Below are 22,476 nucleotides of genomic sequence, written 5' to 3'. Positions count from 1 at the left end.
TTTATCTGCTAAATGCTCTTGAGCAGGAAAGAAAAAGTGAAACTTCTAGAAGGAAAGGAGCATAAGGGGAGCAGAGCAGAGATCCCTCCCATGCTACTCACTTTCACAGAAACTGCTCCCGGACTCAGATGCTTGTGCTGAAGATTGCTCCTGCCTCAGTCACCTCCAGAGTCCATCTGTTCTGGAGAGAGCTGGCATTTTTGGGCTGTCCCCTACGGCCTTTTTTTACGGTCCTCCTGCCCCCAGGCAGTCGAATGATGTGAACTTGGAACAGGGTTTGCTATCCTATGGGGACTCGCTTTCTCTCCCAGGCTGGTGCTGTCTGATAGGACCATCCGAAGACAGTGGTTTGTTCTTGGGGAGGAGGGCACTGGCCCTGCCTGGATCCTCCACCATGTTCCTGTTGCTCCCCTTTGACAGCCTGATTGTCAACCTTCTGGGCATCTCCCTGACCGTCCTCTTCACCCTCCTCCTCGTTTTCATCATAGTCCCTGCCATTTTTGGAGTCTCCTTTGGTATCCGAAAGCTCTACATGAAAACCTTGTTAAAAATCTTTGCGGTAAGTTGTGCCGTTTACAAATAGTTGCTTCACAGAGGAGGGAAGAAATGCTGTTAGCAAAGAGTTGTTCTTGTCTGGCAGATTATTATCTCTCTGTTGCATACAGAGAAAGTTGAGAGACTGGGAAGTGGCATTTTGAGTTTAAAAAAAAAAAATGTGTACTTGTGAAAGCCTTCAGCAAACTTTCTTTTCCAGCTAAAGTACTTGAATGTTTGATTCCTCTGAGCAAAGGAACCTTCCGTATCTCCACACCTTGCCTATTTATTTAAAAAAGAGGAGCTTAGGATTAAAAATCACTGCCAGACTCTGCCTCTTCTTATGTAACAGATATTGAAACACAGAGCTCCTGTTAAGGTATTTCCTCACTGATATGTGTGGGAGAGACCTTTCTCTAGTTCAAACATTTATCTTACATTTATCTTCCGTAGGTTCTTGCATTTCGGACAGAAAGAATTAACATGGCAGGTCATTTGATGAATTGGTTTATTTTCCTAAAGATAGAAGAGAAGGACAATAAATTTCTTAACATATGTCAGAACCTAGCCAATTATACCCTGAACAAAAGTGGCCACAATGTAAAGGAAATGGGTGAGAAGTAGTATTTCCTAAAGTTGATCTGTGCCACAGGACTTTTAATATCTATCCAAAGAGTTGATAACTTGTTAGCAATATCTGTTTTCAGTTGTCACCAAATCTTCAGGTATTCTTTTTCATAGCTGAGACCATATATAATTTGAGAAATTATTTGTTCATCTGGTATCTTACGGTTCATAAAAAATTCAGTCATTTTCCTTTGGTTACTTATTCTTCAGTGGACAGGGCATCTACATTTTATCAGTGGAAAATAGAGACTCTGAAAGATTAAGCAAGCTGTATGAAATGTTACTTTATACTGGGAAATATTTTTATGTATATTATTGAATATTGGGATTTAGTATTTAATATTCCTGTAAGAATTATGATTTTACATTAAAAAATTTTGAGGTGACATTGACATAAAATTAACCACTTTAAACTGACCTAGGATCTGTACATATTCCCTTTTCCATTTGAATATGTCCCCCAAAATTAATATATTAAAAGTTCATAGCCAATTAAAATCATTCTAATTGTGACTATATTTTTAAATGTATGCTTTTGTGACTTTAATGTAGATAATAATTACACAGTGGAAAATTCATTAGATATATATTGTTGGGCCAATCCATGGGATAGATAATCTTGGCCATCAGAAACTTTCTTTGCTGACCACATCTTGAAAATCACTAGTTTGAGGCACAGTGATTTAGAAGTGCTTCTGGAAATAATGTGTGCATATTTAGGTATATCCAGTTTTGACCTCAAGATTGAGGATTTCGGCAACTAGATTTGCACTTCTTATTTCCTAGCAGTAGTACCAGGGGCTGAGAGGGCTCTGGGTGCTCTTGGCACTGTCCTGTGGAGCTATGTAGGTAATTACAGATTGGCTGTGAGCTAGAGTCAGGTGGGCTAGAAAGGCCTGCTAAATTCCAGCAAGGTTATAGGTGGCTCTGCAAGAGTATCTGGTCTTGTCTCACTATTACTGTTCGGAGTTGACCTTAATGGACAGTAAGAACTGAATGCTGTATTTATCAGCATTAGTATTAGACACAAGTTGGATTTGGCCAAACTGGTTATAGATCTTGGAAAGTATACATGTGTGTATCCATGTATACATCTAAAAATACATCTGTGCTTGTGGTTTTTTTTTTTTTTAATTTTTTTTTTTTAACGTTTATTTATTTTTGAGAAGAGAGAGACAGAGCATGAGTGGGGGAGGAGAGAGAAAGAGGGAGACACAGAATCTGAAACAGGCTCTGAGCTGTCAGCACAGAGCCCGACACAGGGCTCGAACTCACGGACCACGAGATCATGACCTGAATCGAAGTCAGACGCTTAACCGACTGAGCCACCCAGGCGCCCCTGTTTTTTTTTTTTTTTTTAATAGACTTTTTATTTTACCTTTTTTAGCTCCTTCATCCTTTCTTACATTGGGCTGATAATCTAGAATTTTGGAACTGGAAGGAAGCTCAGAGATCATCTTAATTCTGTGGTTCAGTCTCCCAACTATACATTTGAGTTACCTAGGGAAGCATTTTAAAAGTACTACTTATTTGGGAGTACTAGAATCTTCCCAGAGATTCTGATTCAGTTGGTCTGGATGGGTATTTTTAAACTCCCCGAGTGATTCTGATGTCTGCCATCAAAAGGTAGAATTCTGATTGACTTCCTTATGAATAGGGGTGTGCTTTATGACTCGTTTCTAACAAATAGAAGGTAGTGGATGTTAATTCTACTTTGTAACATGTGAGATTAGGTTAAAAATGGCAATATACCTTCTGTCTGACTCTTGGGATGTTTGTCCCTGGAAGTTAGCTGCCATGTTGTGAGGAAGCCCAGGCCAGGCCGTGTATTAGGTATTCCAGCTCTCAGTCCCAAGGAGGCCCTGACAACCATCATCAACTACCACACACAGGAGTGAGCAAGTCAGCAGAGGATCCCAGCCCTCAGCCTTTGAGCCACCCAGCCGATGTCAAACCTGGTACAATTTGCAGATTCATGAGCAAAATAATTGGTGGTGGTGTTTTAAGCCTCTGAGTTATGGGGTGGTTTGTTATGTAGCAGTAGATAACCAGACAAATAATATAATATTAAAGAATTTTAAACATTCGTTGATGTTTACCCAGCTTATAGTACCTTTAACGTTTTGTACGTGTGTTACCTTTTAGTCTTTGGCAACTGCGTTCATATGTTGTGGTTAATAGTATATATATGTATTATATGTATAATATACGTAATATATGTATAATATGTGTAATATATATTGTATATTACATATGTTATGTATATAATACATATTTATATATATATGTATATAACTTTGTATCCATGTTTTGGGATTTTATCAGCCACTTTTACTGGGTAATCTTCATAAGGATTATTAAAACTGCATATCTCATGGTCCATACTGTAGTGATACCTGTGCTTTTGGCAGAACGAAGTAAGCCCTGGCTTAACAGCTAGTTTCCCACAATTAGTACATCCTTGTCTGTAAAAGAATGTTGGTATACCTGCCAAGGGGAGAATATGGGTGGGTCAGTGCCTTCTCTGTTCCCTGTCCTGGAAGACTTAACTCAGTGTAGGTCTTGTCAGTGCTGAGTTGCAGAAGGTCTTTGTGCGCAGAGGGCAGCAGTGTTCTTTAAAAGTGGTTTTGTTTTAATGTTGGTGCTTCACATACACCCTAAACACAGTGATGATGGTATTATTTGGGGTAGAAGTCCTGGGAGTGGACTTCCCACTGAGTTGAAGATGATTTGAGAAAGGAGAAAGTAGAAAGTATAGAAATAGATGGAAAGAAATGACTGGAGTTATTTTCCCTCATAGGCTAGAGATTTATCAGGTCAGGTCAGAGACTGTTGTAACATTGAAGTCCAAAGCCAAAGTGGCTGACAGAGAGTGCTAGAAAGCAAGTGGTGGTTGTGAGGAAACCCAAGAGGCTGTACAGTGGGATTGTAGTGGGATGGGCATGTGCTTTCCAGTCCAGTGGCCCTTAGCTTGAAATTCAGCGCTCTTCTCACGAGCTCTGCAACTTGACTTCAGTCATCAGGCTTTCCCACGTGCTTCCTCATCTACAGAGCAGAAGTAGTAACAGGTCCTTATGTGCCTATAGTGAGCGAGGTCGTGTCAGTCAGGTCTGCCCTCCCAACCCCAGTGAGAAGGGTGATTGTAACATAACCCTGAGTGGCTGAAAGGATGAGCTGAACGAGGTGAGAAGGGGACTGTGGTGGGGAAGATGATGGGAAGTAGTTTTAGGTTTTATCCCTCATCTTTTCTTTTTTTTTTTTTTTTTAAATTTTTTTCAACGTTTTTTATTTATTTTTGGGACAGAGAGAGACAGAGCATGAACGGGGGAGGGGCAGAGAGAGAGGGAGACACAGAATCGGAAACAGGCTCCAGGCTCCGAGCCATCAGCCCAGAGCCTGACGCGGGGCTCGAACTCACGGACCGCGAGATCGTGACCTGGCTGAAGTCGGACGCTTAACCCGACTGCACCACCCAGGCGCCCCTATCCCTCATCTTTTCATGCGGAGACCTTGATGAAGAGAAATCCTGGGAGTTGATTAATTAAATACAGCCCTTATTGACTGCCTACTACGTGCGGGGCCCTCTCCTCTGTCAGACTCTGCTGGAGTGAGAACATGGGTAGGTTCTGGCTCCCGCCCCTCAAGGTGTTCATAGTCTACGAAAGACAAGTATATGCATACAGAACCAATTTACAATTAGATGCCAACTAAAATACACAGGCAGAGATGAACTCCACAGGAATTAACTAATATTTTGTATAAGGGTTGGCATTTGAACTGGATCTTAAAAAGGCAAAAGCATTCTAGAAGTGCAGACGGTACATAGTTTAGTGGAGTAAAAACATTGGATGCACAGAGGGAGTGAGGTGGATTATAAAACCAAGTGTTTCTTTCTTTTTTTTTTTTTTCCAGTGTTTATTAGAGAGAGAGAGAGAGAGAGAGCGTGAGTGGGGAAGGGCAGAGAGGGAAACCCAGAATTGGAAGTAGGCTCCAGGCTCTGAGCTGTCAGCACAGAGCCCGATGCAGGGCTCAAGCCCACGAACTGTGACATCATGATCTGAGCCGAAGTCGGATGCTTAACCGACTGAGCCAGCCAGGCACCCCAAAACTAAGTGTTTCTTTATCTATTGGAGAACGATTGAAGGTTTTTGAGCAAGGAAGTGACATGATCAGACTGGCAGCATGTGTTTGGGTGGCATGAAGGGAGGAAAGAGCAATTGAATCGCCTTTGCATTAATACAGGCAAGAGAATAGGCTAGGGACAAAGGTGATGACATCACACAAGAGGCAGCTGTGGAAGGGTGCCATTTCAGGGGAGGATTGCTATGACTTGGTGACAGATGGGAAGCTTGAAAGCTTGCATGACCAGAGAGATAGTGATCCTGGGGCCACAGGGAGTGGAGCACTTTTGGGGTTGGGAGGAGGTATGCTGTTTTGAGTTCGCCACATGCTGTTAAGAGCCAGCTGGACTTGAACGTGGAGATGACCAGCAGGTGATTAGGAATGGAGGTTGGCACTAGATTTGCAGATTTGCTAGTAGCTACTTGGAGGTTACAGCTGAAGCAGGGAAAGAAAAGAGACATTAAAAGAGGTAGTGTTTGCAGGAGAATAAAGGTGCTGGATGATGGGAGCCTGGTTTTTCTAAGGGCCTCATTCTTTGGATATATATGTGGAAAAATGCAGTGGGGGCTGACTGCTGAGATTAGTGTTGCTAAGACTATTAGACGTTACTTGTGATTAATTCCTAAATTGTAGCATTCAGTAGAAGGAGCAACTAGCAAAAATGCACCAGTGAACCGTCTGCCTTTTTAGGGACTGGGCCTGCACCTCCTCACCTGCCAAGGTCTGCCTTGGGTTTAATGTTACCTGAGCGTGTGGCATTGTTAATGCTCTCACATGGTCTCTTCTCTGGGAGAAGCTGAGAAGGGAATGATTTGGTAATCTGATACTGAGTAGCACGGTAGATGGCATCTCACATCAGGGGAAGGAGAGGAGGTTCATAGGAATGAACTCTGAACCTAGGATTCTCTGTTTTATTCTGGGTCTCTGAACACTGTACTTCTTTAATAAGGTGACAGCTCATAGAAGCCAGATGTGTGGTTGTCAGACATTACTCCTGTGCGTCACCCCTTACATTCAGTCTTCTGCACCAGGCTGACGCAGTCCAGTTCACGGATTGGCCCACTCCGTGACAGGCTTTTCGCTGCCGACAACCAGGTTCCTCTAGCCCTGCCCTCCTTCCTCCTACTCTTGTGACTGCACAGTTCCCTTCTAAACCCAGAAGCATTTTGTAATGTACCTGAAGTGTGACAAAGCAAAGCTACAGGTACAAAGCAGGAGGGCAAGGCGATATTTAGGACAGCTCTGTGATAGAGCGGGGATACATAGGGTCTCATTTGACCTGTACCTTTCCCATTAAAACACCACAGAAATCTTGAATTTTGCATAGTGAAGCAGTCCTCACAGACTTCAATTCTAGTGCTCGAGGCTTGATGTCATATATTACCTGCCTGTTGCAACCTTGTCTAAATACCAAAGTTGTCCTATAGAACCAAGTTTTTCTGATTCTATGTTTGCTGTACTCATGCAGTCTTGACCAAAATGGAAAAGCCTAAATTCTGGTTGAGCAACCTGTGTCTGTATATGTCAGGCTTGTTCTAAGCTCTCTTGCCCCTATTCGCCTCCTCCCTAGATGGACTTCACAGGTGGAATCCACCTTCCTCCATTTTAGGAGCTTCATTTACATTTTCTTCTAGAAAAGATCATCCATGCGTAGAGCCAGAAAACATCAGTGCTAATTAAATACCTGATGTATAGAAAATGGGTAATGTGGGTTTTCTTGCCTTAGACCCCTCTTTGAGTGGGTGACTCTAAGCTGTCTGTTTAAGAAGTTTCCACATGAGGTCAGATCACCGAAGAAACTCGTGTCCTGCCTTTGGCTTTGCTAGACCGTGCGGCACAGCCTTCCTACTACGCGTGACTCTGCCAGCAGAGTCGCACCAGGCGCTGTAGGCCGTGTGGGTTTTGCTGTGTCACAGAACGATAGCTTGCGTAACTGAGGAAACTGAAGTTTGAAAAGACACCTTTTAAAATATCTGTTCTATTTCTTTGGTCATGGGCATAGCTTTCTGTGTAGCACTAACATTCCAGGCAGGGAGAGTGAGCTTGTTGCCACTTCTCGTTATGAAGGTAGCAGGAGAGACGCTGGCTCGCTGACTTTGGCTAGATGGATGTTAAAGAAGGGAGGCTCTAGGAAGAGGCTTCTTTTCTAGATCGTTTCTGGAATCTGCTATTATTTCAGTAGCAATGAGGACAGTTAGGGTGGTCTGCAGTTTCCCAGCCTCTGTCATATACCTGATCTCATCTGATCCCAGTGACCCTATGAAGCAGGAGGTTGACATCCTATCAGTCCTATTTTGTAGATGGAAAAGAGTGTGGAGTGAGGTGATTAAAGGACTTAGCAGAGGTGTCAAACTAGATTTTCTTTAAACCTCCAAGCAGTGTTGTTTTTGTTGTTGTTTTTAATGTATATTTATTTATTTTGAGAGAGAGAGGGAGGAGCAGAGAGAGAGGAGAGAGAGAGAATCCCAAGCAGGCTCCACACTGTTAACAGGGGGCCCGACATGGGGCTCGAACTCACATCATGACTCGAGCCGAAATCAAGAGTCGGTCACTTAACTGACTGAGCCACCCAAGCGCCCCTCCAAATAGTGTTTTTGTGTGATTTTGTTTAATACTAAACCACTCTCAGGCCCTTCTATGTCAGGTCTTGGGGTCCTTCTATTAAAAGGCTACTTAGAGGTGAATGGACAGTCTAGACATACAGATTTTTTTAATATTCAAAAACTAAAACTGTGGCTTTTGGAATAATTTGGGAGGTAGGTAGCATCAGGTGGTAGGCAGTCGCTTAAAGGATGCTTGATTTTGCTGTTTGTGAATAGCTGATGTTTGGCAGTGACAAGGAAATGCAAGAGGTCTGTGTACCAGCAGTTGGTGAATTCTTTCAGTATCCTGGAGACAAAGATTCAGAGAGAACCTAGGCCTGAGAAACAGACCCAGGTGTCCTCAGGCCTTTGCTATAGATAACTTAACTTTTGTCTCCTTGTTATCAAGGAGGGGCCTGCTCTAGAAGGAGAAGGCTTTGACTTTCCTTATAGAGCGGGTGCTTCCTCAGCCACAGTCCCATCTCAGGTGACCAGGATGGGGACTTTCCGGGATGGAAATGGCGGCATTCACTGTGTGAAGAAGGGTCTCATTCCTTGTGTTGCCATTTCCCCCCACAGTGGGCCACCTTGAGAATGGAGAGAGGCGCCAAGGAAAAGAACCACCAACTTTACAAGCCCTATACGAATGGTAAGCCTGGCTCTCACTCCTTATCCCAAACCGTCTATGTTCCTGAGTGCTTGTAATTCCACACATACTCTTCACTGTATCAGAGGGAAGATGTGGACTCTGAATGTTTTTAACGTGCTCCCTCCCAACATGCTGCTTGACAGGGGTGTTCTCTTTTGCAGGAATCATTGCAAAAGATCCCACTTCGCTGGAAGAAGAGATCAAAGAAATCCGCCGAAGTGGTAGTAGTAAGGCTCTGGATAATACTCCAGAGTTTGAGCTCTCTGACATCTTCTACTTTTGCCGGAAAGGAATGGAGACCATTATGGACGATGAGGTGACAAAGAGATTCTCAGCAGAGGAATTGGAGTCCTGGAACCTGCTGAGCAGAACCAACTATAACTTCCAGTACATCAGCCTTCGGCTCACGGTCTTATGGGGATTAGGAGTGCTGATTCGATATTGCTTCCTTCTGCCACTCAGGTGAGGGCAGGCCTCATGGGGACAAAAGGCCTGAGCCGCTGCCTCTAAGCCCAAGGTGTGACTGACCTACCTGGGTCGCCCTGCTTTGCTTTCCCGTTTTAGAAAGGATCATGGTATGATTCTGTCACTGGCCGGTCCGTCCGACCCTTGGAAGGGTACACTGGTGATTATCCTTTAGAGGCCCTTGGATTCTCTGCATATCAGACAGAAATAGTTGGGTTTCTTAAAATCAAACTGCTCGCCTACGTGGCCTAAACACAGGGCCAGGGAACGTGGTGTACTCTGATTACTGCTCCCTGGGCACGGCCAATTCTTTCCTATAAGCGTGCCTCTCTAATACAGAGGCAACATTGATCTCTCCGTTTTTCTGTACCGTGTACTATTCTGAGTACGCCTTGCTGGCTCCTGGTACCTTCGGGCTCTACTTCCTGTTGCTCTACACAGAAGCTGTGCTTCTGCCAGGGTGCAGAGCCAAAGGGAAGGGTAAGACAGCAGGACAGCAGGTGCCTGAGGGCACAGCAGCCAACAGTAGGCTTTTCCATCGTCTTTCTGGCAGCCTGATGCCTGAGGAGGTCGTGTCAGCTGAGAGCCAAATCCACAGTTCACTGGCAGCTTGGAATTCAGATGCTCTCTGGTGATGATAGGCCTGCTCACTTTTCTAGATGGAGCTCTTATCTAGATGGGTCCTGGGTGATCAGGTCTTGGGGGTGGTTTTGTGATGCCCACTTTCATTTTCACATTCTTGATTCTGTCCTTAGTGCAAGGGTTTGTGTGCTGTGTTCTCATGGGTCTTCTTCTTTACAGGATAGCTCTTGCTTTCACTGGGATTAGCCTTCTGGTGGTAGGCACAACCGTGGTGGGATACCTGCCAAACGGGAGGTGAGTCCATGTCCACAAATGGTGGCTCCAGCCAGGCCACTCCTTTGGGGACAGCCACATCCACAGCATCTTCGATAGATAAGATAAGCCAGTGATAACAGTGGCATCAGCATGAAGGTTGTGGGGGTTTTTTGGTTTTTTTCACCAGTCTTGATCTGTGACTGTGTTCTTTTGCCCTCTGACACACTCTGGGAAGAGTGTTGAAGGGAGGAACCTCACAGCCGTGGAGTTCAGTGCCAGCAGATTTTACAGCACATTGTTTACTTTTGAGCATTCTGCTGTGTTGATAAATTGGTAAGAGGATAAGAAATATAGGTAGGGCTTTTTCGTGTTTTTTGTTTTTTGTTTTTTTTTGAAGAGAAATTTGTTTCATCTGAAAGTTCGAGAGCTGGCTCTCTTCTTCCCTGGGCTGGTGAGGTCAGACCCTCTGTCCTTTGCCCTGCCTCTAGGTGTTGGCTGGGAAGGAAGAGAATTGAGGAGACTCACCTGTGGTGGACATTTGAGAGCTATAAATTCTAAACCCATTAACTTAGGTGAATTTAAGCAGTTCTCCTCATTTCTTTGTGTCCTCATATGCAGGCATAAAGACACTCTTACATTGTAGTTTTATCATATCCACCAATATTTATAAAAATACTTAGCAGTCATAAAGGACTGTAGGCAGTGATAATTACATTGTTAGAGTCAGTAACTTTCCTGCCTTCCCGTGCGTAAAATAAAAACAAAAATCTTTGTCCTGTTGTATCAGGTTTAAGGAGTTCCTGAGTAAACATGTTCACTTAATGTGTTACCGGATCTGCGTGCGAGCCCTGACAGCCATCATTACCTACCATGACAGGTGAGGTCACTTGGTATGATGTGGAGGGAAATGGCACTGGCAAAACACAACCTACCTGCAGCCGGCCCGTGGGGGGCTCTTCTGAGCTCTCAGAGCTGATGGAGCTGGTGAGGAGGGGGCAGCAGGCTCCATATGAATGGTTTCCCATGAATTTTTGTTGCTTTGCATATGTTTTAAACACAGGGAAAACAGGCCTCGAAACGGTGGCATCTGTGTGGCCAATCACACCTCTCCCATTGATGTCATCATTTTGGCCAGTGATGGCTACTATGCCATGGTAAGACCTTCCTCTGTTGCTTTCTTGGGCAAGTAAGAACTTTAGAATGCTCAGGGCTAGGACGCTTCTGGTCCCTTCATAGAGCTCTTACCTAAGGGTGTAAACATGGAGCCATGTTTTTACATGTGGGCCCTAACATAGATTGTAGCCTTTGTTTCTATTGCTTTGAGAACTCCTCGGTACTTTGATAGGAAGTATTCTGAGCAGAGTAACTGAGTGCGGTTGGAGATTAGACTTTGGATGTTTAGGTAGACCACGGAAAGGGGTGAAGGACAGGGAAGGATTTGAAAGGACTGGGTTCAAGGGCATTGGACAATCTGCCCAGGGAAAGCATTTTTACACAAGGTATTGCTCAGCTCCATTAGTTCTTTTTAGGGCTTTCAGCTGTGTTTTCAATTACATATTTTTGCTTTGGCTGATTAAAAGGCGAATATAAGATTCAGGGAGTCTAACAATGGTGTCTTTATAGTGAGAAATGTGTTGATCAATAAAATGTTAGAGGGTGAGAGGTTGTGGTACTTTCCTTTTGGGATCTGGGGCTTTCTCCACAGAGTGGGGGATTTGTGTGAGGATGGTTTCACTCCCAGTTATTCCTTTGTGTGAGGTTAGGTGGGTCAAGTGCACGGGGGACTCATGGGTGTGATTCAGAGAGCCATGGTGAAGGCCTGCCCGCACGTCTGGTTCGAGCGTTCTGAAGTGAAAGATCGCCACCTGGTGGCTAAAAGGTAAATCAATGAAATGCCATTGCTCCGTGAGACCAGTTAGAATGTATGCATTTTAGGGGTAGTTATCCCTCCACAGTGGAATTACAGTGTCTTCTACACTGAGCCTAGACTGCTTTCATAGTAAAACATTTTTTTCCCTAAAATACGGAATATAAAAAGTATAGAAAGCCTAGTATCATTTGTCAAGTTAGTAACGTCTATTAATTAACCTTTTTTATTCCTTGTGATAAATGTATGAACTTTAAAAAAAATTTTTTTTAATGTTTATTCATTTTTTGAGAGACAGAGACAGAGCATGAGAAAGGGAAGGGCAGAGAAAGAGGGAAACACAGAATCCAAAGCAGGCTCTGTGCTGACAGCTCAGAGCCCAATGCGGGGTTCCAACCCACCAACTATAAGATCATGACCTGAGCGGAAGTCAGACACTTAACCGACTGAGCCACCCAGGTGCCCCTAAACATATGAACTTTTAACACTATCTGAAATCTCAAGGTGAATTAATTATCACAAATAAAAACCAACTTAAGGCAATGGAACCAAGTGCTTCTCTGTTTTCAAGTTTGAAAGAAAGGTAGATGTGGTGTAAGCAATGGTGAGAGCTTTGCAGGGAATGGAGAGCAGCAAGACTCAGGTGAGGCGGTATTCCACAGGGCAAATGGACCTGCCATTGGACTCCCTTTACCGCATCTCTCAGGGATGGTGTAAAGCCAGGTGGACTGTAGGTCCAACCCAGCATGGCTGTTAGGAAGTCCAGAAGTCCAGTAACAGGTGTTTATTGAGGGTGCTGTCCTCAAGGCCCTGTGGCAGGCACATTCTTTTAGTAGCCCCAAGTTTGAGCAGTGTCCTCTACATAGATGTTAAGACTGTATTCGATAGTTGTAGGAGTTAAATAGTAGTCATCTGATTTTCTGTGTCTTCATAAGTTTTGTCTTTACACAATTTAGACTGTGGGTCTGTAAAAGATAGTCGTATTTGTTAATTCATAGACGACATCCCCTGTGACATCTGCATAGGTTGTTTTATAAGTGCATTTGGTGATGATGGACATAAGGCTGTCTGAACCTTTGTTCTATTTGTCTCTTCTAAAGACTGACTGAGCATGTGCAGGATAAAAGCAAGCTACCCATCCTCATCTTCCCAGAGGGTAAGAAGGGGTCGATCACTGCAAAGAGTTTCTGGGTGGGGAGGGTGGGAAGGCCATGCAGGATGATGACTCTGCTGTCACCCCAGACCAAGTCCCCCAACCCTTGCAGGGGTTCTCTGTTTTCACTGAATAATGTTCGGTTCCCCTCAAAATTTGTTGTGGGACTGAACACTCAGGAAAGTTCAGAATTTGGACTGAGGGCCATAGTGTGACCTTTCCCAATGCAGGAATCCCCTGTATAGTATTGTCAGTGGGATCTCAGCTTCATGTAGATTCTTACTGAGACCTCCCTAGTCCACTGAGTGGCTCTGGCCTTTTATCTAATTTGGGTGTGTTAATTGGGAAAATGATCTTGTACTAGAGTAAGAAACAGTACAGTGTCTTGCTTATCCCTTTTAGGTGTTCATCCATAAGCTATGGAGATGACAGATTTATCCTGTTTGAAAAGCCATTAGAAGAGGTTTTATTATTGTATTTAGTCCTTAAACTCCTAGTCTCTGAGGTAAAGGACCAAAAGAAATAGCATTTTACTCTCTTCTGCATTTTAGGAACCTGCATCAATAATACATCAGTGATGATGTTCAAAAAAGGAAGTTTTGAGATTGGAGCCACAGTTTACCCTGTTGCTATCAAGGTACAAGCAAGACCTCTGAGGGGACATGTGGTTGTTACCGCAGATGCCATGAATGGGACACAGCAAGAGAAAGGGGAGGAAGAAGATGGTGTCACTGGTTCGTGGGTTGATCCTCCAGTGGAGCAGCTTGGGCTTGGCTAGTGTGGGTAGAGTGTGCTGGAGGAGGAGACCGTGGAATTGTTCACAGTCTCCAGCCCATTAGAAGGGGCAGGGGAGGGGCTGAATGAGGAACACCCAATTGGAGCCCACACCTCGCTGCCACCACCAGATTCAGGAGGTGGGGGACCCTTCGCAAGCTTTGCTTGTCGCCACCCTCCCCCCCCCCCCCACTTACCACATCTTTCTTCCTAAACCTACCCAGAATGCAAGGTACTCCACTCGAGGAGGCTTGCCGCAGGGAGTTGAGGGTATGGCCCGGCTGGATTTGTACAGTTGGTGGAGAGGCCAGCACGGATGGCTACAGATGTGTTCTTAACACTGAAGGAAGAGACAGCTCCACAGCTTGGGCTGTGGTGTCATTTTCTGTACCAGGAACAGCTTATGAAAATGAAATGCACCCGAAGAGCTCGTCTAGGCTGCTCCCCCACCTTGCGGGTGCTTGTACCTCTAACTGCTCAGACTTACCTGGGAGGATAGAATTCAGTCAGTTTCTCTTTTTTCTCCTTCCTGCCCCCCCCATCACGTCCATCTGATTTTATAAATACTTACATTGTACTATTTCTAAAAGAATACTATGGTTTCTAAACACCACAGGCTGTTGTCAGTATGTTTAAAGTATTGACGTTGAAATCTCAGATCAGGGTGAAACAATGAGTAAATCTGTGTCAGTTATACTTAGAATTTAGTCTCTATACTTTTGCAAGGGTCTGCTTGTTGTGTGCAGAGCATTCTTTTGAAAGAATCGCTGTCACTTTGCCAGCACAGCTCACGCAGTTGAGGAAGAGGGGTTTCTCCTGGGTAAGCGAACACTCACCAGCCCTCCCCTTGACTAGGGAGGCAGAGCTCCAGTGCAGGAATGGCACATGAACAGTGGCTGTAGGGTAACTAACTAACTGATCCATGGGTCAGGGCTGCGTAAGCCACCTGTTGAGGGTGCTGTCTCTGGGAACTCAAGAAAGAAAACAGTCCATTAGCTGTGTCTACTGTGGGGAAGAACCTGGGGAGCGGTGTTTGTGTCATGTGCATGCCGTCCTGCATTTGATTGTACTAGGGATCCTGGGCTGCTCTGTACATGCTCGTAAGAAACAAATTCCTAGAGGAGGCCCTTCCTCACTGTCCCTGCTGACTCCGGAACATCGGTTCTTTACAGCTGCGTCAACATCACCTGGGAGGACTGGGAAAATGCAGATTGCTGGGTGTTTCTGAACTTGCATTTCTAACCCATTCTGGGTGCTGCTGATGCGCTGGTTTGGGAACCCTGCTGTGGAGCAGTGGTTCTTAACAAGTTTGGGTACCTGGACCCTTTGGGCAGTTATGGCTCTTCTCCAAAGAAAAAGGCATGTATATTAAAAAAAAAAAAAATTTTTTTTAACGTTTATTTTTTGAGAGAGCACAAATGGGGCAGGGGCAGAGAGAGGGGGACAGAGGATCCAAAGCGGGCTCTGTGCAGACAGCAGCAAGCCCAGTATAGGGCTCGAACCCACGAACTGCAAGATCATGACCCAAGCTGAAGTCGGACACTTAACCGACTGGGCCACTCAGGTGCCCCAAAAGCCATGTAAATTTTACATATAATTTCATTCCCTCCCCAAATTTATTAACAAACACTTATGATTAAAAACTTCTGCTTGGGGTGCCTGAGTCCTTTGAGCATCCGACTTGATTTTGGCTTAGGTCATGAACTCAGGTTTGTGGGATGGATCCCCCGTGTTGGGCTCCCCACTGAGCGTAGAGCCTGTTTAAGATTCTCTCTTCCTCTGCCCCTCTCCAACTCAAGCTTTCTTCCTCTCTCAAAGAAAACAAAAAACAGAAAAAAAAAAACCTTTTGCTCTAAAACTTTGCTAGTTGTTATAAAGCCTTCATTGGTAATCAAATTTGGACCATCTTAGCAATTTCAAGGCTCTTACTACATTTGCACCAAAATTAAACCATTATTTGACTTTGAGAAATTTATTACTATTTTGAGTTTTTGCTTTGTTTTTCTCTCAACGGTGTCTGCCCAGCATGGAACAGAAAATCAACTCTAAACAAAGTGCTGGCACACATAACATCAACTATTTTATCCATATAGTGCTTATAAAATGTAACACCACTTTCTTCAAAACATAAACATTAGCTTCTCTTTTTTTCTTTTTTTAAAAACGTATTTATATTCAAGTTAGTTAATATACAGTGTAGTATTGGTTTCAGGAGTAGAACCCAGTGACTCATCACTTCCATGTAACACCCCGTGCTCATCCCAACAAGTGCCCTCCTTAATGCCCATCAGCTCTTTAGCCCATCCCCCACCACCACCCCGCCAGCAACCCTCAGTTTGTTCTCTGTATTTAAGAGTCTCTTATTTTTCCTCCTTCTCTGTTTTTATCTTATTTTTCCTTCCCTTCCCTGTGTTCATCTGGTGTGTTTCTTAAATTCCAAACATGAATGAAACCATACGCTATTTGTCTTTTCTCTGACTTATCTTGCTTAGAATAATACCCTCTAATTCCATCCACAATGTTGCAGGTTAGCAAGATTTCATTCTTTTTGATTGCGAGGAGTACCCCATTATATGTATACACCACATCTTCTTCATCCATTTATCTGTCGAAGGACATTTGGGCTCTTTCCTTAATTTGGCTGTTGGTGGTAGTGCTGCAGAGAGATTCTAACAGGGGTTTGTAACTCTTTCTGTTTATAAATTGCAAGCCATAAGTAATAGATCAGGGATGGCCATACAAAGGGATGCCAGTTTCAAATGGAGGAAAAAATTATGCTTGAACAGTTTCGTTTCTCTGTGCAGTTTTTAAACATCAGCTTCTATTTAAAACTCGTTCTTCTCCTTTATTTCCCTTTGCTATTATAATATAAACTCACAAAGCTTTCTATAAATTTGAATTTCTTAGTTGAGTCTGTAATTTAATCTAAATGTCTTCCTTCCCGTAGTCAGGTCCACAACTAGGCATAATTATCCAATTTCTGTTCTGAGAATCATAAAGTGGCTTGGAGAGCCTTAAAAAAGATTGTGTAGTCCAAATCCTGCCCCAGCCTGTCAAGTGCCTTAGTGTCCACAGCGTCCCTGCTGGTGTTCCTTCTCGAGCTTCTGCAGAGAAAGGGCATTTCTGACACAGTGGCAGCTAGGTCCTGTGGGAGAACTCTTGAGATTCTCCCTCTTTCTAATTTTCCCCATTCTGGTCCCTGTCTTTGCACTATAATTACAGTCTGGTGTCATGTCTGTGAGAGCCCTTCAGACACGTGCTGGCAGTTGCAGGACACTCGGTTCGGTCATTGTCTTCAAAGACTGTGTTCTTTTTGCTGCTGCTTTGATAGCTTGCACAGCTCTCCCAACCCTGCTTACCTGCTGCTTAAATTCTTCTTCTGTTGGTGAGACTGCGGGTCACGGCGTCAGCCACTTTTCCCACAAGATACCACTGGAGTACAGCCTTAGCCTCCACTAGAGTCATTGGCAAAAGAAAGTCTCTGTTGAGCCTGCCGCTTGGCAGGGAGGGCAGCACGCGTGTGGTGGCCTCGTGAGCCGTCGCACCCCTGTTTCCTCTAGAATGCTGGCGATGTGATCAGAGCAGAGCCTCCCGCTTAAACAGATCATTAGCTTTGTTAGAGGTATAATTACAGAAGCATAGCGTAAGCTTTGTAATTGTCTTCTCCTTGGTCCGGAGCACCAGAAATGATCTTAAAAACTTAATGATGTGAGAAGGTATGTCTGTTTGAGTGAGGCACATGTAGAAGCATTGAGGAGTGGAGGACACCATTGTTGGAGATAGGGTTTGTGAGCGGGTGCGGGATGGCAGGGGCAAGGATGGTGGGATGTTGGTAATGGTTGAATCTGGGGAGTGGAGATATGGGAGTGTCTAATCCTCTTCTCTGGTTTTGGATCTGCTTAAACATGTTAATAACTACATACACCCATGAATGAGTAAAACCTGAAATGGATCAAAGAGAAGGAGGACGTTTGTTGGGGGAAGGCGGTTCAGGGAGTCCTCCCTAATGATCCACAGCAAAATCTGAGTCAATCAGGGGGTTCGTGTTGCTAAAGGTCATAGTGCCCAGGTGTAGAATCATTTCAGAAGTGTTCATGGAGGGGTCTGAGTGTGGCTTTCTGGTACTGATACTGCCCCAGGTGATGTATTCACAAAAGTTGCTGTTGACAACCCACCTCGTTTGAACTACTGACTTCTTACCATCCAATTTTCCACTCTTTTTCAGTATGACCCTCAGTTTGGTGATGCCTTCTGGAACAGCAGCAAATATGGGATGGTAACGTACCTGCTGAGAATGATGACCAGCTGGGCCATTGTCTGCAGTGTCTGGTACCTGCCTCCCATGACCAGAGAGGTGGGTCCCCACACCATGCAGAAGTCTTCACTTCTGTCTGTGTGACATCAGCCTGTGTTGAGTGGTCTCATTTATTCTTTCTCACAGACTGATGAAGATGCCGTCCAGTTTGCAAATAGGGTGAAATCGGCCATTGCCAGGCAGGGAGGGCTCGTGGACCTGCTTTGGTGAGTCAGAGCTGGGTTTTATCAGCTGAGTGTAGCAGGGTGGGAATTTCTGAAGCAGAAGCTGAATTGCTAACTCCATTTACAAAGAATCCGCCTTCTCCCTGTTGTAGAGAATTCAGCTTGTCAGCCTTGGAGAGTGAACAGTTTCACTCCTTTCTCCTGGTGTCAACTCAGAAGTAGTCCATGCCGCCCTAACTTTGGGAAACACAGAGCCCAGCATGACTAGACTGAAGCAGTCGATTCTGTGTACCTTCTGGGTTTGTGTTAGTCTACCAGAGCACCAGGCAGTCCTGGTCCTTCAGAAGGGCCGGCCTGATGCTGGTCTGGAAACTTCATAGAAGCACTGGGCTCTCTGATCTTGTATATTTGGCAAAACTGGACTATCCTTGGAAAGACAGAAGTTTCCTTTATTGTATTTGGCTTGTTACCTATTAGAGCAACAGTTGGCAAACTTTCTCTGTAGAGTCAGTAAATTTTTTACTTTGTGGATCATGTGGTCTCCGTTGTAACAGCTTAAGTGTGCCATCGTAGTGTGGCGGCAACCAGAGACTGTGTGAACAAAGGAGCATGCCTGTGTTCCAGTAAGACTTTATCAGGACAGTTACCAGGCTGCATTCGGCCTACGGGCCATAGTTGTGGACTCTTACGCCAGAATATGCAATAGTTAGCCTCCAAATTACAGGACTGTGATTGGGAGGAATGCTGGTTCAGGGAAATCATTCCATGCCCTAGGACCCTTTGTTTTAAGCACAAGGGTGAGTTCTATAGGGCATTTGACTAAAGTGGACATTACGGGGAAAGAATGTAGAAATTCAAATTTGATGCTGACATGTGGATTCTTAGGTGATGGCATGGCTCTCAGGTATGGCCTTTTAAAAATTGCTTCCCTTATCGAACACTCCTCATCAGCCAGACGCTGTGCTGAGGCTGTTCTAGGTGCCGAGCTCACTCTGTCCTCACAGCAGGTACCTGTAGTATGAGCATTGTTACTCCCATCTTACAAACAGGACACCCGCACTCAGAGAGGTCAGGTAACTGTTTTCAGAGTCACAGAGCAAGCAGTGCAGCCAGACTTTGAACTCCGGTCTGACAGGCTGCTGGAGCTGGAGTGTTTGCCACTGCCTGCATGCCCTGTCCACGAGGCCTAAGAACGACCAGCGTGACTGTCTTTGCCATGGCTTGTAAAGGGGCAGCAGATGGTAAGGGCATCAGCGTAAGGTCCGTCCAGACTTTCTCTGCCACGGCCACCTCCATAACTCAAAGGGGAAAAAAGCTGTAGTGGAAAGCCTGAAGGTGGACTTGGGCTTCCGTTAGTTGTTGAAGGTGAGAGATGCTCCTTCTAGGGTGTAGGCGAGCAGTTGTGGTGACGAATGGGAGTGGGACTTTGAAGAAGCAAATCCAAGTATAGGGAATTGATTGGGAGATATTGGGGGGCGGTGCCAGGGTCGTCAGCCCAGGACCCTGAGAGTGACTTGGTTTCCTTTGCAGCACTGTCCCTCACGCACAGAAGAAGTCAGGAGTGGCAGCTCCCCTTGTTTGTTGTTGGCATGAATTTGCAGAATCCCTGGGTCTGAATTTACAGATTTTATCCCACAGATCAGATGTGCGGATTCATTATAGTCTCAGTATTTCTTAAAGCTTGGCTCACGTTCCATGATCTCAGAATACCTCCTGTATCTTTTGCAAGGTGAGGGCAAATTGGTAGAAAGAATTGTAAACTCCTTGGTAGGTTGAAGTGATTACAAAGTGCCTTGAACATGAGTGGGGAGTTCTGACCCCAGGGCAAGAGTGAGAGCTATAATAGAAACGGTGGAGTTGGGGCGTGCAGCCTCACTACTGACAGCACCTCGGGAGGGAGAGAGCCACGGGGTACTTTTGTTTCTGACAGGTTCTTCTCGGGTTTGGAGCAGCGTGTTGCTGCTGGCTGTGACTGGGTGGGCGGGAGGACTTCTTTGCTCTTACACCAGCCTTTCTCCCATCAGGGATGGTGGTCTGAAGAGGGAGAAGGTGAAGGACACGTTCAAAGAGGAGCAGCAGAAGCTGTACAGCAAGATGATCGTTGGGAACCATGAGGACAGGAGCCGGTCCTGAGCCCGCGCCTCGCGCTGGCTGGAGCCACCACTCGCGGGCCTGACCCGCGAGCCAGCTGGAGCTGCCACCGCCCCCTGCCACCCCCACTGCTGCGTCCTTGCCACCTGCAGGGCTCCTCAGGCCGCCCTGGAGCCCAGGACTCCAGCTTCTTCAGGACCGCCCCGGGGACCCCTGGGCTTGCCATCGGAAGCGGACGCCGCTGGGGGCCGCTGCCCAGGATGGGACACCCTTCTTGTCTTCTTTACAATGAGTCCATTGCAGGAATGCCATTAAAGTCCCCTCTCCACCTGCACACGTGTGGGACTGAGTGGTTGGGAAGAATCGGCCGTGGGCCCGTGTTCGGTCTGTTGCGGGTGCCACGTGCCAGGGGCTCTGCTGGGGAAGGGGTCCACCCGTGCGCAAGGAGACAGCGCCGAGGCGGTGCGGCCTGCTTTGGCCTGAACATCACCCCCTGCCCCGGAGCTCTGCAGACTGGATGGAAAGAAAACTGTTGTCTGCAGGGGCTCTCAGCAAAGCGAGGTTTCATTCCTGTGCTGTTGCCACGGGCAGTCACCAGAGGGGACGATGAGAAGCAAGGTGATCGGTGACTAGCATGTGGTGGGAACCAAGAGTCATTTTGTGTTCCAGCTCCAGTGCTGACCCTGAACTCCCATGTGACTTGCTCTCTGTTAACTCGTGCCTCAGTTTCCCCATCTGTAACCTGGCTCAGGAGGGGAAGGGTGGTGATACCTACCTCACAGGGTTGTTGTGGGGATTGAAGTGCTACTTTGAAGGACAAGTTGCTCAGTGTTACAAGTGTAGGTCCATGAAACGTGGCAGGACAAGGTCGGAGCTCAGAGCTGCTGCAGAGGGCTTTGGGTTTGTTTCTGTGAGTCAATAAAATTGTCTCTGATGGTCAATGATCCGAGGGGTTTTTCCCTTCCCTCTGTCTCCCCTGGCTGCAGCCCTAAGTAACATGTCTCTTAACAGCAGTTACAGGTCTCTGACTTGGCCATAACCCCAAGACTGTAGGGAATCCAGCTGACTTCTGGGCTGAGGAATAGTACTATTCAGAAGGAGCTACTGCTCCTGTTGGATGTTTGCATATCTGTCTGGTTAACTTGGAATTTCCAGCACAGATGAGCTGTGGATTTCTGTGCGGATAGGTGCAGTGGGATTAGAGGCGTATGAAGAAGCGCTGTTTGTTGGGGTTGGGGACAAAGCAGATGAGGCAGGCAGTCTGGATGGAAGGACGGTGGAAAGCAACAAGGACCTATGGGGGCAAGGAAGGAACGGAGGCTCTGGAAGGGTTAGTGAGGGGGCCAGGTGGGTTCTGGCTGCGTGTGGGCTCCCACACAGCCAGAGGAGAGCTGCAGGCCTCGTGCGGTCCCTGCATCCATCCACGGTCACTGTGAGGGCAGGTCTGAAGCCTAGCAACCCTCACCAGTTCTGGCTTCTAGGGTCTACCAATTTCACATACCTAACGAGAGAGAGAGTTGCCTCATCCCCAGCATTCACCCACCCATCCATCCATCCATCCATCCATCCATCCCCACTCCCTCCCCTGGCCCCCCCAGCATGGTCATGACACCTTTCAGGATTTGCACCAGCTGTGGTAAGCAGTGCCTCTCCGAGGCCACCCTGTGGCCTGTGACGGGATGATGTGGAAGGGCAGCCCTGCTCCTGAGCCACTGACGTGATAGCACTTTGTCTTTTCTGCCCTTAGTCTGACTCTTGCCCTACCTACTTCCTGTTCCTTTATCTCCCTTCCTAGCCTCCCCTTTCCTCTTACCTTTCACCTCGCTAGCCAGTGAAAGATTATTTTTCTCTCAAATAAAAACACTGTTTTGACTGTAGGGAACAGCCTCTTATGAACTGTTTTACCAAGAGTAAACAGTGGTTTTCAGCCTTTAGAGGAGGCGATATTTATAGTGTTTAGTGTTTAACAACCATCTGGGATGATCTTTAAAATTGGTCTTGAAGATCAAGTTCCCTTTTTAAAAGTTATTTTTTTAAAAGCTGTCTGCTGTTCAGTACGTTTACATCATGGTTTTCATCGGTGTGCTAAAAACAATGAGAGAAAACAAGAAACTACGAAAACAGGCCTATCTGTTGCTGATGGCACGGCGGAGTGTTAAAAAGCTGGGGTTAGAGTCACTGCTGTGTAAAAGAAATACTAGCAGAAGCTAAGCTAGGATTAGTCTACTGTTTTACTAGGAGCAGAGATGTGCATTACACCTCAAAAAAAGCACTCTCTAAAACTTTATTTAGTGCT

At 45.7% G+C, this 22,476-nt stretch overlaps 1 protein-coding gene across 2 annotated transcripts; it reads left to right on the top strand.

The window, feature by feature from the left end:
* The first annotated feature begins 251 nt into the window (after nucleotides 1-251).
* GPAT4 (glycerol-3-phosphate acyltransferase 4) lies at nucleotides 252-21,121 on the top strand. 2 transcript variants are annotated; one of them, XM_025922424.2, is made up of 12 exons: nucleotides 252-559; nucleotides 8,445-8,514; nucleotides 8,676-8,976; nucleotides 9,781-9,855; nucleotides 10,604-10,693; nucleotides 10,877-10,970; nucleotides 11,580-11,695; nucleotides 12,784-12,839; nucleotides 13,388-13,473; nucleotides 17,836-17,964; nucleotides 18,052-18,131; nucleotides 20,114-21,121. In XM_025922424.2, exons 1-12 carry the CDS (start codon nucleotides 395-397, stop codon nucleotides 20,220-20,222), a joined length of 1,371 nt encoding a protein of 456 aa, XP_025778209.1. In that variant the 5' UTR covers nucleotides 252-394; the 3' UTR covers nucleotides 20,223-21,121. The 2 variants fall into 2 exon arrangements, with proteins under 2 accessions (XP_025778209.1, XP_086559756.1); XM_086703630.1 differs by lacking the exon at nucleotides 18,052-18,131.
* Nucleotides 21,122-22,476: the final 1,355 nt, after the last annotated feature.

Source organism: Puma concolor, chromosome B1 (genome assembly GCF_028749965.1).
Source record: "Puma concolor isolate L17-30 chromosome B1, mPumCon1.1.hap2, whole genome shotgun sequence".
In the NCBI taxonomy this organism is placed as follows: Eukaryota; Metazoa; Chordata; class Mammalia; order Carnivora; family Felidae; genus Puma; species Puma concolor.
This window is presented reverse-complemented; position numbering and strand designations above follow the sequence as displayed.

Bases quoted from the DNA above. Each gene is read 5' to 3' on its own strand.
- GPAT4 (XM_025922424.2), top strand. From the start codon at position 395: ATGTTCCTGTTGCTCCCCTTTGACAGCCTGATTGTCAACCTTCTGGGC. The intron at 10,694-10,876 runs GTGAGGTCACTT...TTTTAAACACAG, and splicing joins ATCATTACCTACCATGACAG to GGAAAACAGGCCTCGAAACG. The intron at 13,474-17,835 runs GTACAAGCAAGA...ACTCTTTTTCAG, and splicing joins TTTACCCTGTTGCTATCAAG to TATGACCCTCAGTTTGGTGA.